We start from the raw sequence: 18,522 nt of genomic DNA, 5'->3' as shown, positions 1-18,522 counted from the left end.
CAAAGATAAAGAACAGGTCAGGCAGGTCAGGTAGCATAGCAACAGAACAATGGGCCCTGACCAGTGACCTTACCACCTAGCAGCCTCACGACTTGCATGACTTGCACGACTTGCACGTAGCCCCTCACCTGCATGTCCCCCTTCACCTGCACGTACAGCACGTCGTGCACCCCTTCCCTCCTCCCCTCCCCCTCCCATGCTATATAAGCCCTGCTGAGGAGAATAAAATTTGCAGCTTGATCAGAACACACTGTCTTGCTGTCTTCTCTCGTGTCTCCCTCGTCCCTCTCATTCTCTCCCACAGGTGGGTCGCCCCCGTTGATACCCCGCTGGCCGGGGCAAATAGTATTCAACTTCTTTTGCATTCCAAAATCATAAAGTCTTCTACATTCCTCTAAAAAGGAACAAGGTCAGGCTTGTCACAGCAATATCCTGCTCCTGGTACCAACTTCTATAATATTTACTTTTCTATTGCTATGACAAAACATCATGACTAAAGCAACTTATAGAAGAAGTAGTTTATTTGCATTTAAAGTTCCAAAGGATGAGTCCATGATGACAGAGTGAAGGCATGGTGGCCGCAAAAGAAAGCTGACAGCTCACATCTTAAATCACAAGCACAAGAAGGAAAGAGTTGTTCTGTGGCAAGACTTTTCCTGGGAGACACAGCATACACAGTAGACACTATTCGCTCTAGAAAGGGAGGACATGACAGACCGAAGTATGGCTACCACTAAAGTCCAATTTGGTGAACCAATGAGTTTTGTTAAGATTACTTACAGGAGCAGAAATGACTCCAAGTCATCTGCATCACCAAATTTTGCCCCATCATGGGTAATAATTCACAAAGGGCATATTTCACAGCCTTCAGGCAAGCTAAACAGGTTGGAGAGTATCCTTTCCAAGTGATTCTGATCTAAACCTCTGCCAGGCAGCTCAGTTGTGTTTTTGATTTGTTTTGTTTATTCTTCCTGGTAGCTGCTCTGTTCTCAGATTCTTCTTTGCAGTTTACCTTGTCTAACTGACTCTCACCAGCTCTTCTTGTTAACTCTTAGGAAGAAGGGGCCTAGTGAATCTGGTCACTTTCAGGGCCTTCCTGGGGCTATTTTGACTTGCTTGCCTTCTGACTTAAGATTTCCTGCAGGATGGATAATGGAGGAAATGGATACACAAGAGTGAGCTAGAAATGATGAGAGTCTTTAAACTTTCAGTTACACAATTCCTCCGACAAGACCACACCTCCTAAGTCTCTCCAAACAGCATCACCAAATGAGGACCAAACATTCAAATGCCTAAGACTATGGAGGCCAACTCATTCAAGCCACCACACTGTCCCAATTGAATGGGTGTAGAGTTCTCTTCACAGATCTCTCTGACATTTCCCCTGCACCCAAATATGATGTTCTCTTTGGAGCACTCAACAATATTCACACACTTGTGCCACAAATTTTCTTCCATGATTTTTCTCTACTTGGTGGATTCATCTCCAAGTCTCTACCATATTAAGAGATGCACTATTCACCTACACCCTGAATCTTGAGGACTTCTCTGGCTCTTTTGAGCTTCAAACAGTAGAATCCCAAGAACAACCAGAATCAAGCCAGCCACAGCCATCCTGATGAGATTCTCCACTGTGTGATCTTGTGAGTGTGAATCTGGGAATTTGGACAAACAAGACAACAAAATCAGTACAGTCCCAAACTGAAAACCAAATGGAATAGACACCTATATCAATAAGAGTCAATACTATACTGGAGTCAATAGTTTTTTATTTATATTTATTATTTAGTAACTATAATGCCATGAAAATCATTCTGTTTCAATTATTAAATTAGTTGAATAATTCATTGATATTTCCATGAGTATATTCAACATTTATCAACAACTTAAAATATTTTATACATTATTATTACACAGTATATTCATTAATAATATACAGCACAAGCTGAGAATATAGTTCAGTCACTAAAGTGATTAATGCACAATCATAAGAAATTGACTACTTGGAGTTAAAGGCTTAGGTAGAGATAGAGGGTTGGCAAAGAACAGGGTAAGGGTTAGGTTAACCAAAACTAAGATATAGAAGACATCCTAATAAAATCTATTAGTTTGTATATATTTAAAAGGGAGTTTAAACAGGCGCATCCTGCATGGGTTGACAATGATTGCTTCTAGAAAGTATGGGTTGTTAAGTAAAAATACTATCTCAAGGTACAGAATACCTCCTTATGTGTTATTTGTCAGGGACACCCAAGAAGTACCCAATACAGGAGCCATTGCTCTTTGTTGTCTATTCTAACTACTGTATGTACCTCTTGCTAAAGATATCACTCATTTATGTAGGAGTACATAGAGAAAGCAACCTCAAACTGACTAGGAAGCTCTCTCCCTGCTGACTAGCTTAGGCACTGCCACAAAAGGTTATGCAGATTGCAGGGTGAGAAATGACATTAATGGCCCTATCAAGCTCTAGACCCCACATGGTATAATAGTGTCCTCTTTGGTAAGATGCCTACAGGTACAGTATTGACATGGCAGTTATGTGTGTAACCAGCTTTCTAATTGGACATAAGGCCTGACCCACAGGAAGGATCCAATGCATGACAAAAGCCCATAATAGGGAGATTATAGGCCCTAGGTATGAGAAACTCGCTGTTGTTGTTTTGATAAATGGTCATACTGTCAAACTGCATTCTAAGTGTATATATCTATAACCACAGATCTGTGCTACTCCTAACTTTGGTGAGAGACACATCTTTCTTCAGTGGGTAGTGGTTAATGTAGAGACTACTAGCTGGTCAAAGCCTCATTTTTAGCTATGAGTTCTCAGCTCTGGATGGAACATCCTTTATCAACCTCCTCACAGCCAAGACTCAGGGAACATCATAAAAAGGAGGTGGAAGGAATATAAGAAGCAGAAGACAGAGAAAAGAGCTGTGAAATGCTGATTTTGGTATTGCATCAACTGTTACACATATCAACTCACAGAAACTGTAGTTACCTACATGAGACCTGCACAAAATTAAAATTAATCCAGTCAAAAATCTAGCATATATGGGGAAGGGACCCTCAAAGCTTCACCCCTAGCTCAGGATCTATTGACAATGATAGCTGCTGAGGGTGATAGAGTCAATCCCCTTTGCAGATGTGAAAACTGATAGGTTGACCAAGCCCTAGTGGATAGTCCCATATACTTACACAGATGGAATATTAATAATAATTTTTAAGAGAAGATATGAAATTGGAATGGAGGTGAGGTGGAGAAACTAGGGAGAGTTGAAAGGAGGTAGTAGTAGAAGAATATTATTATAATACATTTTATAAACACATGAAAATTTAAAGAATAAACAAAACCTACAGAAGGTCAAGCCAGCCAAATTTCTGGCACAGATGGGTAGGTCATACCTAGGTCCCTTGTCTTACTACTGAGGAGTTATTGGAAGTCAGTAGAGGACAGGGGAGGGAGAATCAATCTCTTTTGAGTGTGTGGCCAGCTGTGGATTTGTCCGTGCTCTAGTAGACCCACACCTATGAACACATAGGCAGCACGAACTGAACTGGGGGGTTATAAAAAAAAACGTGGAGTTCAGAGTGGGGTGTATGAGGAGCGTTGGAAGGGCAAAGGATGGGAGTAAATATGATCACATTTCACTAAAAATACCTATGAAAGTGTAAAAATAAATTAAAATGTTCAGATATTTAAAAACAACCCTACAAAACAAAGAATATACGTAAAAAACAAAGACGACAAAATCTGTGTGTGGTGGTTGGCCCCTGTAATTCCAGCACTGGGGAGGCAGAGACAGGCTGATTCCTGGTCCTCACTGGCTGACCAGCCTGGCCTACTTGGCGAACTCCACACCAGGTGAGACCCTGTCTCTAAAACCAAGGGGTATGGCTCCTGAGTCTCTGTGTCTGTTTTATATAACTCCACACTAGGCATGCCTCCTCTACCTATTGTTCTCACTCATTTTCCCTTCAAAAACTCTGGTCTTTCTGTCTCTCATCTTTCCTAAGACCTCATCCGTCATCCTAGTCATGATGATATGGGCTCCCCTGCATGATCTTTGAAGAATATGAGTCTCTTACAGGACCAAGGATCCTCACCTGGGTTTAGGATATTCAGAGGCCGTTGGTAAATGGCCGTATGGAGGACATAGTATATCCACAGCTTGTGTATTGACTAATGTGGAAGCTGCTTGCAGGAATCAATGTGACATCAGCCTGAGAGAGCTAGGCCTGGGCTGCTGGGAAGGGCAAGATGGGATGCAGTGTTTGCCATCATCTGATAGAACAAATCTATCATAATGACTGTCACTATGATTTTAGAGGGTCAGAGTCTTTCTAAGTGCCCAGATATATCCCTGCTGGGTCAAAATGGGGGCCTTCCTAGAGAAGTCCCTCAGAGAGAAGTTGAACAAGGTATTAAGGATATAGTTCTTGCCAAACACCTTCCTCTCCCATCCACCTTTTCTTGCAGGTCTTGCTGTGTCTCTACATCAAGACCCCTGGGCATCTCTCAACTGTCTTTCAGCTTTATTGTACTCATCTGGAACAGGGATCATGCAAAGAATTTATGGCCTTCAAATAAATGTCAAAGATGGGATTGCCTCACCTGAAACGAGGAGCTGCAGGGTCTCACTGGGTACTGACCACATCTGGGAGGTTCTCTTGTAGTATCCGTAGCACCTGAAGGCCCATCTGTGTTTGGAAGTCACTGGTCCCACAGGAAACAGGGCCAGAAACTGTCCATTGGGGTGTTTCTGTGAGTTCTGAGTCCAGGACACATTCTGTTCTCCTTCCTTAGTAAGGATATACCTTCCATATCCCTGATGTGAGCTACACTGGAGGGTGACATTCCTTCCTGAGGTTACCAGAGAGCTCGGCAGAGCTGAGATACTGGGTTTGCTGTAGAATCCTAAAAAAGGAGACAAATATTCCACATTATCTAAAGACTGGACTGTGAGAAGCAGATGCCATGAGATCAAAATCCCTTACTCGGGGCATAACCTGAGCTTGGGACCCTTGAGAGTCCCTTACCTGTCACCACCAGCTCTAGGGCGTTGCTCTGTTCTGATAAGCCGGCAGGGCTGTAATAGTAGCAGTGGTATAGTCCTGCGTGGTACTCTGTCGTGAATGGAATGGAGAAGTTGGCCTTGTTCCCAGGCTCAAACGCAGTCTGTGTCTTCAAGGATTTTGAACCTTCCTCTTTATATAGATAGTACACCTGGGCTTCCTCGGTCCCAAGACACCAGATAGTAACAGACTGTCCCTTGGTGACCACGGAGTCTGGCTCAGCCAAGATGGTGGGTGTGGGGAATTTTCCTGCAAGAAAATCAAATGCTGTGTCCCAGGGTATTCCTTTCTTTAATTCTACCTCTGAGCCCCAGGGTCTTGAAGCATCACCATAATCAACCCACATCTGCTGTTGTCCATTTCGAGGGCACAGGAGTGGTTTTCTTATTTCAGTGTGGAAACAGCATCTGGTAAGGTGTGGGGAATGACTCACCTGCCATCGTTGTGGTCCTGGGTTCCAGACTCAGCCCTGAAAAACATTTCTCTGTAAGATTTTCTCCATGAAGCTTGAGAAGATCCTCTCCTCTACAAAGCCATCCAAGGCCATGGCATCTCCTGATGAGCCACAGCTTAGTTATGGCCTGAGATCCCTCCTAGAATTAGGCGTTCCCTCCACCCTTCAAATCTCACCAAGATGAAACAGCACTATCAAAGTGGAGATCATGATGTCTCCTTCCAGGGGTCCCAGCTATGCTGACTGATGAGACTACAGAAACTGTCAGGACAGATCAACACAGAGGGTGACACAAAAGACACTGTGCTCTATGTTGTGGGCTGTCACATCAAGAAGTGACAGGAAGTCTTGTGCAACTGGCTCACTGGTGGAACGCTTGCCTAGCAAGGACAAAGCCCAAGATTGCACATACAGCACTGGAAATGAAAATAAGAGGAAGCGTCCTCCTCAAGAGTGAGTATGCTATTTCCACAAGACTGTGGCTAAGCTGGGTACAATGTCTACTGAAGACATTAGAGAGAGTAAACAGGGCCTTACTCAGCTGCAGTTCTTTTCCTCTCCAAGTCCAGTGAATAGCTTCAAATATACCTCATGTCTTCCAGAAAAATGACTCCCAGGTGACTGTGACTGAGGACTAAGAGCTGATGATCCTCTTTACTGAGCAACTTTACTGAAGTTTTCCCTGACATCTGTTCATGCCCAGGTTCCTCCCTCTCTAATAGTCTTGTGTTTAAGAATTTAAGAAACCATGGGGTTTTCTCTCTACCATGTTCCTATCTGCAATATCATGATGTCTTACCATCTTCAGTCATATCTCTAACTCTGATAATGCATTGGGGAATATGCAAACTGATGTTTCAGGGTGGGTTCAAAGCAGGAGAGACACCAAGCACCTGTATTTGTGGCTCACGTGGAGCTGCTTTTGAGATTATTACAGGATTTTTACATGCTAGATTGTGTCATCTCTCCTAGACACCTTGTAAATGTAAGAATTGTTCTTCTGCTGTTCATACAATCAACTACTTTCCCCTTATACCTCACTAATGTGAGTGTCAGTACCAGACATGAGACTCCTTGATGATACCTATAAGTTCCTTCCTTGGACTTACGGATCTCACAAGAATGAAAACAGGCACTGTAAATGTGTGGAAGCCCTCTGTGGCTTCCTATAATACAAGGAGATTTTTAAAAAAGAGAGAAGTTAACACTTACTAAAAATTTAAATGAATTGAGTCCTTGTGATGCAAGACTATTAGAGAGGGAAGAACCTGGGCATGAACAGATGGCAGGGAAAACTTCAGTATGGTTGCTCAGTAAAGAGGATCATCAGCTGTTTTGAGAAGTGAAACTCATACAGAGTTCTGGGGCCCCATCTCACTCTTGAAAAATGTACATGTTCTGAAGTTTCATAGTTAAGGAAACAGGAAATCTTAAAAATTTTTATGGGCTCTTTGAGAATATCATACAATGTGTTTTGATTATATCCATCCCTCACCCAACTCTTCCTAGATCCAACTCCTTCCCTACATGATCAACTTTGTGTCCTTTTGTGTGTGTGTGTGTGTGTGTGTGTGTGTGTGTGTGTGTGTGTGTGTGTGTCTGTGTGTGTGTGTGTGTGTGTTTTTAACCCATCAAGTTCAATTTACTCTTGGATGTGTGGCCTTCCACTGAAGCATGGTTGACTTACCAGAGGCTACACTTTTTCTCCCTTTCTCAACAGCTATCAATTATCAATATCTACATAGATATGGATGGAAATTTGTGTCCTTCTCCCATCTCTATGCTGGGATTTGGTCTAGTTTGATCTTGCACAGTTCTTGTACATATGGCCACAACTGCTGTGAGTTCATGTGTGAAGCTGCCATGCTGTGTCCAGAAGACACTGTTTCCTTGTAAATAGCCACAATCTCTGGCTCTTACAATCTTTCCACTCCCATCTGCCATAACTATCTCTGAGCGTTGAGAGGAAGGGGAATAGCCATCAGAAATGTCAAGTCACTTATAATTAGAAAAACTAATTAGAAATTAGATTATTTGACAGAAATATTTAAATCAGAAGTTCCTGGAAAGATATACTCCAAGTCCTGAAAGACTACAACTATCAACCCTGACTATTCTACCCAGGAAAACTATATATTAAATTGAAGTTATTGTAAATCTTTAAGTAAAGAAACAGATAGACATGCTGCTATTTTAAGATCACCTTTAGGTGGGTAATGGATGTGAAAGAATTGTAAATGATAGAAAACTATGATAAAATCCATAATGATCTGAATCTGTATGGTGTGCCCATCAGTATTCTAAGGGGTGTGGAGTTCTTATGTATCCCTAACACAAATTTTAGCTATTGAATATACTTCAGTTGAATGGGTCAAAAAGAGAACAGTTCTCTGCCTTTATCATACTGAGGAGTTTAGAAAGATATTTTATAGTCTCTTACTGCCTCAGAAAGCTGACTTTAAAGACACAAGTGTGTTAGTGAGTGAATGTGTCTCTCTGTCAGAAACATATGGTAACCTTTGTTGAGTTCCCCCTCTAAAAATGAGAGAAATTTGTAAGAAAGAAGACTACCTTCGCTGACCATGAAAGGCAAAAAAGAGGCACTGTGATGTTTCAGGCATATAAAGCCCTGTGGAAGGATTCAGCATGGTGGACGGCAAGGGTTCTTAGACGAAATTCTGGAGTGGTAAGAGAAATGAGCTAATGTGGTGACAGGAACCTAGATTAGGGTAAGAGGTGGATGGGTGATGATACCAACATGTGAACTTGAATCTCACTGAACATGGACAGTATTGATACCTGGAGGACAGTTCAGGATGGGATTTTTTTTTTTGGAGTTCATGTTAAAATGAAAAAAGGAACATGGAGGAACTGAGTCTAGCCTCTGTCCGGCTTGATCAGAGAATCTAACATAGCCACCACAGGTGGTGCCAGAAGGAGGTTTGGGTAGGCATTAACAGGACCTAATTTACTTGAAGAGAGAAGTTAACCTCTTTGCTAATCACTCTTGCGATTTGGTTGCTGATGATTTCCTTCTTCTAACGTCTTCATTGCTGTAAGGGCAGCGGCTTCTCTTAAACCCTCTTTATCTAAACTTCCTCATGATTTCTTTGCAATACCTCTTCTCTCCCGACCATGGAAGACATTGATGGGTCAACACTGTGGATTCTGTCTCAGTGCTCAGGACACTAATACTCACTGGAAGAAATGTATTTGTTTCCATGTAAGGTATGAGGGATAACATTTACTAATATTCAATCTCAAATAAGTAACAGTCTCCCTCAGAGTAGGGTGAAGGGAATATACTTTCTTGCAGGAACAGTGCGAGGATCAGTCAGGCCACAAATTTGGAAGGGCTTAAATCTAGATCGCAATCCTCAGAATAATAAGTGGAAGGTTAATAAAAAATTAATGGTGCAGGAAAAATCAATATAGAACTCTGTAAGCTAATTAAAATACTGAAAACTAGATGGAATAGAATAGCTTGCGTGAGTAAATAATGCTTATCTCAGAAGCCATCGGTTGTTAAATGAAAATATCAGCCAAGTGTAAGATACTTTCACTCCAATTGTTGATCAGGGAGGCTCCTGGGGCTACCAAGGCTCAGAAAACAACATTATTTGCTGACATTCCTCTGGATTGACCACTAGAAGTGGATGGTAAGACACTATTGGTGAAGACACCATGCACTTTGACTGAGAAGACCAAGCTGGAATGAACTGAAAACCTTCCTTCCTATTGGCCTGCTTTCATAGTGCTGGAAAATGCTGTGTAGGTTCCTGGAAAAGGAAACGTATCAATGATTGTACCTAGCTATAACCTCTTGGTCTTGATAATAATGTATTTTCTCCAAAATTAAAGGATCATAAGCATTAAATTTTATTCTAATTTTACCCAGCTTTCTTTGTGGACTGACAATCAAATTGTATACTGAATATTTGTAGTGGCCTACGTGTTAATTCATTCATTTATTTGTAGAACCTTGAACAGCGATTTTTGAAGTTATAATTTCTGATTGTTTACCTGTTTATGGCCTTCATTCAGCAGCAGGTTTAACTGGAAAAACGTATTTGCCTATATTCCAACTATTTAGATATCTCTGAAGGTATTTGGATTCAATGTAATTTGTTTATTATTTGTTTCATTCATCATTAAAGTGCTGGGGATCAACCACAGATCAACCATCTGCCAGATAAATGCTTGAGCACTGAATGGTACTCCAAGCCCCTATTCATGAGTGTGTTTTCTCTGCACACAAACTACACTAATCTGTGTGGTTAGTCTAGTTTAGCTCAATGAACACTATTTTCTAGCTGTCTATTGCTTCTCAGATTATCTCTTTTATAATATGCATCCACCTTTGTCTGTATGTTTTCCATTATGGATTCTTGTTTTTTAGCTGTTTCCTTGCCAATTTTAGTCACTAACTCCAATTTCATGCTCCCTTTTGTTCTGAGCCCCTTTCTCTCTCCTCAACCTCTGGTTCACTGTGTATGTATGTGTAAGGTTTTCTATTTTTGTTTATTTGACTCTAATTATTGGCAGTATGGTTGCTCCACAAGGACAATAAGGAAGATGGAACCCACATCCTCCAGATAAAGGACATTAACATCAATAGAGACAAATTATGCATAAATCACAATAAAGCAGGAAGAATCAGATTGCATCTATTTGTTTAGACTGCATAGAAATCTCGGGATCCCTAAGAAATTAGCCCAAGACATGATAAACTCAACCCTGTAACTCAGTTTACATATGTAACGCGTCCAGTTCTCATAGTAGAAAAATGAGAGTAAAGGTAAAATGGAAACTCAGGTTTCTTCACGAGTACAGAGAGGAGGATACCACTTGCTGACCCTTCTGTGCCATCACCATGTCTCTCTTTGGTACTTATACTCATTCATGACTTCTCTGTATTTCCTTTGTAGCTGCACCATTTGTTATGTTAAGTGGTCTGTGCTTATGTCTCCTTTTTCAATGTCTTTCTTGATAAAACTCACCAGAAGTGTCACTCTCCCCAAGTAAACCTGCTTGTCATTATTCTTATGACCTCCCTATGTGCCCATGGTCTAGAGCTTCTGATCTGTGTCTTAAAGACAGTAAGGGACAGATGTGGAGACTCTGGCACATGATCACCATGTCCAAGAGGTCACTGGAGTCTGACCATGCATAGGATCAATGACTGACAACCATAACATCTGTAGGTTCCAGCACACGCAGGAGTTATGGAGATGTTGGCCAGGGAGCCCCCAGCATAAAATTCCCGAACAAAGTACAGATGTTCTGACCTCCTTTATTCCCTCTCTCTGCAGAACCAGAATGAAGGCCTCAAACAGCATGTTTTGAACAGCATTTCAGTGTCCCTGTCCCTACTGACTTCACTGGGGAGCTAGGAGGGCCAAGAGCAAGAACTTTCTTCAGACTACTAGAAATGAGCAGATTATAAATTTAGAGGATGTTCCTCTTTACCCAGCTCAGTGTGACCTAAAAAAATCAAGGTTCTCCTCCCTCCATCTGTCCTTAGTGTCTCCCTGCTCCTTTTAGCGTCTATGTCTCTCTCTAACCCTGATATCTTGTTTATGCTCCATTTCTCTGATGCAGAAAAGACCCATTGCATCATTGACTTTGGTGTCTAACAAGGAACTACGGCAAGAACTAACCAGTGCCCCACGAAAACTACATTAGTGCCTTATTGAGACAATGTCACTAACAACCCAACAATCACACATTAGGCTCCAACTCTTTAACTTGCCTATACTCCAAGATGTGAACACTAGAGAGCAATCCTTCAGTCTATTATCTTTAGGGTACAAGATGCATCTTAAAATTGTATCATGTGACCTAATTATGCATAAGTCAGGTTTAGAATGTGGTTGTCATTGAAGGCTGGCTGCCCTTCCTGACATAGTACCCAATCCTTTGTACTGAATTCTCTATAACCTAAAACATTTAGGTTCATGTTTTCCTTGTGTTGTATTAAAAACCTGCTGACTAGACACTCTGAATGAGAAACATGGGATCATTGAACACATTTCAGGATACAAGCTCCCTTACCTGTCACCATGATTAACCATGAGTCACTCAGTGCCGATGATTCATGAGGATATTTAAGATCAAAACTTAGACCTCTGTAGGTCCCTATGTGTGCTATCGTTACAGAGCCCATCACAAAACTCTGTTGTGAGTTGATTGCTGCATCTGGAGGATGCATCCTGAAACAGACTGAACATTTCACACTCAAGCTGGGACTAACACTGGAGAGTCATGTGCTCTCCAACAAGAACATAGTAACTCTGCCAGGAAGACAGGGGAGGGATCTTATTTCAGAGAGAAGGCACAGCCTTGGGGAGAAAGAGGTATAGCTGCCTCCTCCCTCCTTGTGCTTAGAATATCTTATTTCCTGGTTTGTAAGGATCCTTGATAGCTGTCATAATTAATTTTTGTTGAATTAACAGGAACCTAGACATACCTGGGAAGAGGAAATGTCAACTGAGGAATTGTCTCCATCACATTGGCCTGTGGGAATGTCTGGGGGTCATTTTTTAAACTGCTGATTGATGTTGGAGGATCCAACCCACTGTGGATGGTGCCATCTATGACCGGGTGGCCTGGATGTATAAGAAAGCCCAATCATCATCAGAGAGGCTTCCTCTGGCAGCTGATGGGAGTAGATACATAGACCCACACCTAAACATTAGGCAGAGCTTGGGAACCCCTTGAAAGATGGGGAGGAAGTATTGTTGGAATCAAAGGGGTTGAGGACACCAGGAGAGTATGGCTCACAGAATCAACTAAACAGTGCTCACAGGGGATCAGAGACTGAAGTGGCAATCAGGGAGCCTGCATAGGTCTATGCTAGGCCCTCTGCATACACACTGTGGTTGTTTAGCTTGGGGTTTCGTTTGCACTTCAACAGTGGGAGTGGAGACGTCTCTGACTCCTTTCCCTGCTCTTGGAACCCTTTTCCTCCTGCTGGGTTGCCTCATCCAGCCTTGATGTGGGGGTTTGTGCCTAGCCTTATTATTGCATCTTGTTGTGACCGGTTTGGTTGATATCACTGATAGGCCTGTGCTTTTCTGAAGGGAAACGGAAGAGCAGTGGATCTGGGGGCGAAAGGACGTAGGTACATCTATGAGAAATGAAGGGAGGGGAGCCTGTAGTCAGGATGTATCATTTGAGAGAAGAATAAATAAAAAGTTTTTTTTTAAAAAAAAAGAGAGAGAGAGAGAGAAAGCAAAGTGAGCAAGCCAGGGAAAAAGCCAATAAGCAGAATTCCTCAACGGTCTTCGCTTTGGTTTCTGGCTCAAGGTTCTCTCTTTGCATTCCTGCCGTGGTTTCCCTCAATGGTGGACTATAATCTGTAAATCAAAGACACCCTCTTCTCCCGCAACTGCATTTTGGCCAATGTTTCAACACGGCAACAGAGGCAGCGACAACACTACTATGAGTGCTCAGGGTTAAAGGATGGCATTTTCTATCCCTGAAGAATGGTATGTCTTCCCACAACAAAACTGTTGGCTGAGAATGTTGAGCAAATACTGTATAAGGGAGTAAACACATTGTGATAAAAAGAGGAAAATGTGTGTGTGTGGGGGGGGATTTTATGTGAATGAAATAACACCAGTTAACATGAGTAAAGCATTAAACATCAGAATCTCCGATCAGTAATTTCTGAAATTCCTGGAACATAGCATAAGATTCTCTTGCCTCAGAATACAAGAGAATGCAACAGCAACTATCCTTTGCATTTTCTACAATCATGAAGTGCTGGAGACCTTGAAAGCTATCTGGTACTGAGGGTTGCTGTCTCCAGCTCTGTTTCCATGTTTACTACCTACACAATACCTCTTGCTCTGGGCACACAGCTCTCCTCTACTTGCTGGTGTCACTTAAATCAGTCAAAGGCAGAATGACTAAATTGGTGGAAAGTGTTCAGGGCCCTCTCTTTCCAATTTAATATAGATTCACCCACAAGGCTTCCAACACTTTACCCACTTTCCCATGCCCTGTGCTGTCTACCACACTGTCACAGCAAAATATGGATTGCATTTTAATCCAAACTTTGGTGACAGACTCACCTATTTGTGCCCAGATCTTCTAGACCCCTTGAAATAAAGATACATGGTAAATTATCTGCTTCATATACAACCCTGCCCCTGTTTTCCTCCCATTGCCTGGTCTGTGAGCCTTGGCAGCCAGAACATGGTAGATAAGGGTTAACTCAGGCTTCAATGTACACCTAACTAGTGGAAGCAAGGTAACCCACTGCAGTTGTAGACAGCCTCTTAGACAAATACTTCCACTTCCATACCCCTCATTTCCACTCTAACTTATCAGAAGACACCATAATGACAAGTGTGGGCAACATGGTACTGCCAATGTCAATGGAATTGACAGGAGTCAGTGCCCCAGCATAGTGTACAGTGCACAGCATACCCTCAGGGGCCCGGCTAATCTGGTTTACCAGCTGATTGCAGTATTAAAAGTTGATGCCTATGGGATCCTTTTGCCTCTTATGTGGCTAAGAAAGAAAAAGGACTTTCAGAAAATTTTTATATACAGCTCTCTCTTTGCAGTATTCAGCATGGTTATAACCAGAACACATCTTTGACCCAAACTCATGTTCAATATATTTTGTTGTTTTTATCATATTCAATTATTCATCATGCATAGTGTGTACTACCTTGAATAACTATGATTAGTATTATATGAATAATCAAATAGTGAAAACCAAAATTATCTTATATGATAGATGTTATATTTAATTTGTCAGCATGGTGTAATTTGGAATCATCATGGGAAAAAAACTCTGAGTATATCTGTGATAGAGTTTCTAGATGAAGTTAATTAAGGTAGGAAGACTTTCACTAATTGGTACCCTTCCATATGCTGGCACCCCAGGCTGAATAATAAAGATGAAAGGGACTGAGTATAAACATTCATAACTCTCTTTGTTTTCTAATCCAGTGTGACTAGCCACCTCAAGCTCCTGCCAACATGGCTTTCCTACATATGACAGATTATGCCTTCAAATTGTTAACTTATTTTAGTTAATTCTTCTTTTTTTACACATCTTTTGTTAGGTATTTCACCAGATAACTAATAGAGAAAACTGGTTCCAGAAGTGAAGTAGTTGATGTGATAAACCTGACCACGTGGAATGGATAATGTGGCAGGAATGTGGAAGCATTTGGAACTTTGAACTGGAAAAGTCTGAGAATGATACAAGCAGAGTTTAAAAAATCATCTATGTGGAAGTTTGGAAGACAAAACTGTTCAGAAAATGCAGACAGTGAAGGCCTGGCTCATGATATTTCATAGGGTAACAAGAAGATGCTCAGGAATTGTGCTAGAGGCCAATCATGTGATATTTTTACAAAGATTCTAATTGCATTCTTCTAGTTCCAAGAACCTGTGTAAGGCTGAACAGAGAAGCAGAATACTGATTCATTTGGCAGAGGAAATTTCAAAACAGGATGGTATTCAGGATGTGCATGGCTACTACCTGCTAATTTAACCTTGGTCTACAATGAAAGACAATAAAAAACAAAACAGAAAGATATTAAAAATGTGCAATTTGGCAAGGAAAACAGTATAAGCAAGTTTAATGTTATAGACAAGGTAAGTTTGAAAGTAAATGGAATTGTTAAAGAGCTTAACACTGTAAATAGAAACTTCACCAGAACTGTAGTCAGAAGATGTCCTGTGTCCTGGCCTGCCAGTGGTTGGGACAAATATCTCCCACTTGTATACCCTAAGTAAACACACAGAGGCTATATTAATTATAACTGCTGTATGGACATTAGCTCAGGCTTATTACTGACTAGCTCTTACACTTAAATCAACCCATAATTCTTATCTATGTTTAGCCATGTGGCTTGGTACATTTTCTCAGTTTTGCCTTCACATCTTGCTTCCTGTGTGTCTGGCTGGTAACTCTTAACTCAGCCTTCCTCTTCCCAGAATTCTACTTGTCTGCTTATCCCACCTATACTTCCTGCCTGGCTACTGGCCAATCAGCATTTTATTTATCAACCAATCAGAGCATCACACATTCACAGCATCCAGAAAGATATTCCCCCATCACTTCTCCTTTTCTGTCTGTTTAACTTTAACCTAGTAAAATTACATATAACAAAACAGTTATCTAACAAGAATTACAGTTACAAAATTTAGTCTATTTGTATTTGGCAAAATTAAAGAAAATATTTTATCATGTATCCTATATTTGTGAGTCTAAAGTTTCATATCTAATATATCTTTTAATCATAACCAAGGAAAATTATAACTATCTAGTCTTCAACTACATCAAAGACCTCAAAAAGATATAATATTACCTAAGTAAACAGGAAATGCATTGTAAGCAACTTACAAAATTCTGGAAATGACAGAGACAGCTGCCTACCTGGACAGTCATTCCAAGTTCCTCTGTAATGTTGGGGCATCCACCTTCAGCCCATAGGCCTAGTCTCTCAGTCATTTTTTTCTGTGTCCTGTAGAATGTCTGGCAGTCTCTTCTGTGAAGCAGGAAACTGAAGGACCATCTTGCCTTGCAAAGTTCAGTGGTCACCTTCCTATGGGTCCTGTATGTCTAGTTTATACAACATATCATCAAGCAGTCAACACAAGGGCACTTTTTTGCCCAGTGGCTAACTTTTGCCACAAAGAAAGCAAACTCCATAATGAGTTTCTTCAGTGCCCATTATCTTCCCTGAAATAGGTTGGTGCTGCCAGGAGCAGACATGTCTCAATGTCCAGAAAGTCAAAGTTCTTAAAACATTTTAAATGCCATATTCTGTAGGTCTTTGAAGTGTTTGAAGATTTCCTACCTAACAATTATATCAAGAAAGGCTTTATTCAGATACCATGATAGATGAGGACATCATGGGAATAGAAAGAGGCAGGTTTCTGGGGAGGCTCTCAGGAATCCACAAGGTTGACCCCACCTTGGTCTGCTGGTCCAGAGGGTGCCTGGACTGGTCTACTCTGGTGACCAGCCTAGCAAATAACCTAGCTGTCATCATAGAGCCTTTGTCCAGTAACAGATGGAGGCAGATACAGAGATCCACGGCCAGGCACCAGGCTGAGTTCTGGGAATCCAATTGATGAGAGAGAGGAGAGATACTGCAGGTGAGGGACGTGGAGATCATGATGGGAGGATGTGCAGAGATGACCGGCCACACTAGTGGAACCCCATGAACTGTGGACTGGTGGCTGTGGAGCCCCCATGGGACTGGACTAGGCCCTCTGGACACGGAAGACAGTTGTTTGGCTCGAACTCTTTGCGGGGCACCCAGGCAGGGGGATCGGGATCTGTCCCCAGTGCATGGGCAGGCTTCTGGGAAACCGGTGCCTGTAGTATGACACCTTGCGCAGCCTTGGTCCAATGGGAAGGGGCTTGGACCTGCCTAGGCTCAGTGAGCTGGGCTCTGCTGACTCCCCATGGGAGACCTCGATTTGGGGGATGTGGGGATGTGGGGTGGCTTGGGAAAGAGGGCTGGGGGTGGAAGGAGGGAGGGGGGTCTGTGGATAGCATGAGGAGTGAGCAGAAAATTTCTTAATAAAGAAAAAAAAAGAAAGGCTTCATTCATCAAAGCCTCCATTTTGTGAAAATGCAAATTCATTAAACAGGAGAGGCCTTTCTGAGAATGGTGATCAAGGGCTCCCTGCACATAAACAGTATGAGGCACAGGAAAGCATTTCCCAAGAATCATCACACAAAGACCAACGCAACTGTGGCTCAAAGGGCCAGGTTCATCCTGAGTTGTCATCACAACTTGACAATGCTGTTATTATCACAGAACTGTTTTTGCAGTCATAAAAATTCAAGACAAAAGGGTTAATAGAGTCTTGCACCATGTTTCTAGAAATCCACTGAGGGAGCTGGAGAGGTGCTTCAGTGGTTAAGGGCACTTGTTACTTTTCCGGATGACTTGAGTTTGACTCCCAGCATCTGTATCAGATGGCTTACAAACACCTGTAACTCAGCTCCAGGGGATCTGATGCCTCTGGCCTGCACGGCCCCCCGCCCCACATATACATACTTAAAATTTTTAAATTTTATAAATCCACTGAGGCCATCCAATGTGTGGCATGGTTTACCAAACCCAAGAGAGGCCACTGGGTAATCCCTGAAGGCAAAACCTAAGTTGCAGTGAAGACTCCAAAATGGTGATGTTAGGACTGTGTGACAGACGCTAAGAAAAATGCATGTAGAAAGTGGAGCTGGCTGAAGAGTGTAGCTGAAAGCTTTCCTGTGTCCCACCTGGCCCACTTTCAGGACAAATCCTTTCTTACATGCTATGTCCTCTTTAAATCCAAATCTTCCATTTTGATAACAAATAAGTTTTTCTAATAGCAATCTCAGAAGTCTCCAGAAGGAAGATGGGGCCCCAACAACAACTCTACCCAATCCAGAATGATGCCATGGTAATCATCATCATACTACACTTCTTACCGGAATTTCAGACAATCTTACCCATTACTCTAAGACTTACTGCAGAACCTACAGTTAGTCTAACTGAGATTTAACTATCTGAGCTTTCTCACAGTACCCAACAGAGATAACATCACCCCCTAAACAGCAGGAAGCAATTCTAAGAAAACGACGCCCCTTCTCCCTTAGGTTTCATAATTCTCAGGGTTATGGGTGATGGTTATAGGGTTGGGGGTGGAAGGAAATATTAAACTCAGTATTCCAAAAAAAAAAAGAAAAGAAGAAATGGAATGGATAGGTATAAGATATTATGGTAGATTATTATGTATACTAGTAAACAAATTTAGTAAAATAGTAGCCTTAAATAATTTGCACTGTAATTTGCACTGTTATGGGTTCTTATATGTTGATACATATGTAAACTATTTTTATATTCCTGTTTAAGATAATTTGTATATTGATACAAATATGGAACTATATTTGTTATAATGTACATATATTTCTACTCTTATTTGAAATACTTGTATATTGATACAAATGTAAATTTATATCTGTC

The 18,522-nt window shown here is 41.6% G+C and overlaps 1 protein-coding gene across 1 annotated transcript; it reads right to left on the bottom strand.

The window, feature by feature from the left end:
• Positions 1-503: 503 nt before the first annotated feature.
• LOC128125711 (leukocyte immunoglobulin-like receptor subfamily A member 5) lies at positions 504-5,819 on the bottom strand. The gene is made up of 5 exons (XM_052763355.1): positions 5,707-5,819; positions 5,510-5,545; positions 5,041-5,325; positions 4,616-4,918; positions 504-1,655 (listed from the first exon to the last, which is right to left on the bottom strand). Exons 1-5 carry the CDS (start codon positions 5,738-5,740, stop codon positions 1,519-1,521), a joined length of 795 nt encoding a protein of 264 aa, XP_052619315.1. The 5' UTR covers positions 5,741-5,819; the 3' UTR covers positions 504-1,518.
• Positions 5,820-18,522: the final 12,703 nt, after the last annotated feature.

Source organism: Peromyscus californicus, unplaced genomic scaffold (assembly GCF_007827085.1).
Source record: "Peromyscus californicus insignis strain IS unplaced genomic scaffold, ASM782708v3 Scaffold_4__1_contigs__length_199733344, whole genome shotgun sequence".
NCBI lineage: Eukaryota > Metazoa > Chordata > Mammalia > Rodentia > Cricetidae > Peromyscus > Peromyscus californicus.
This window is presented reverse-complemented; position numbering and strand designations above follow the sequence as displayed.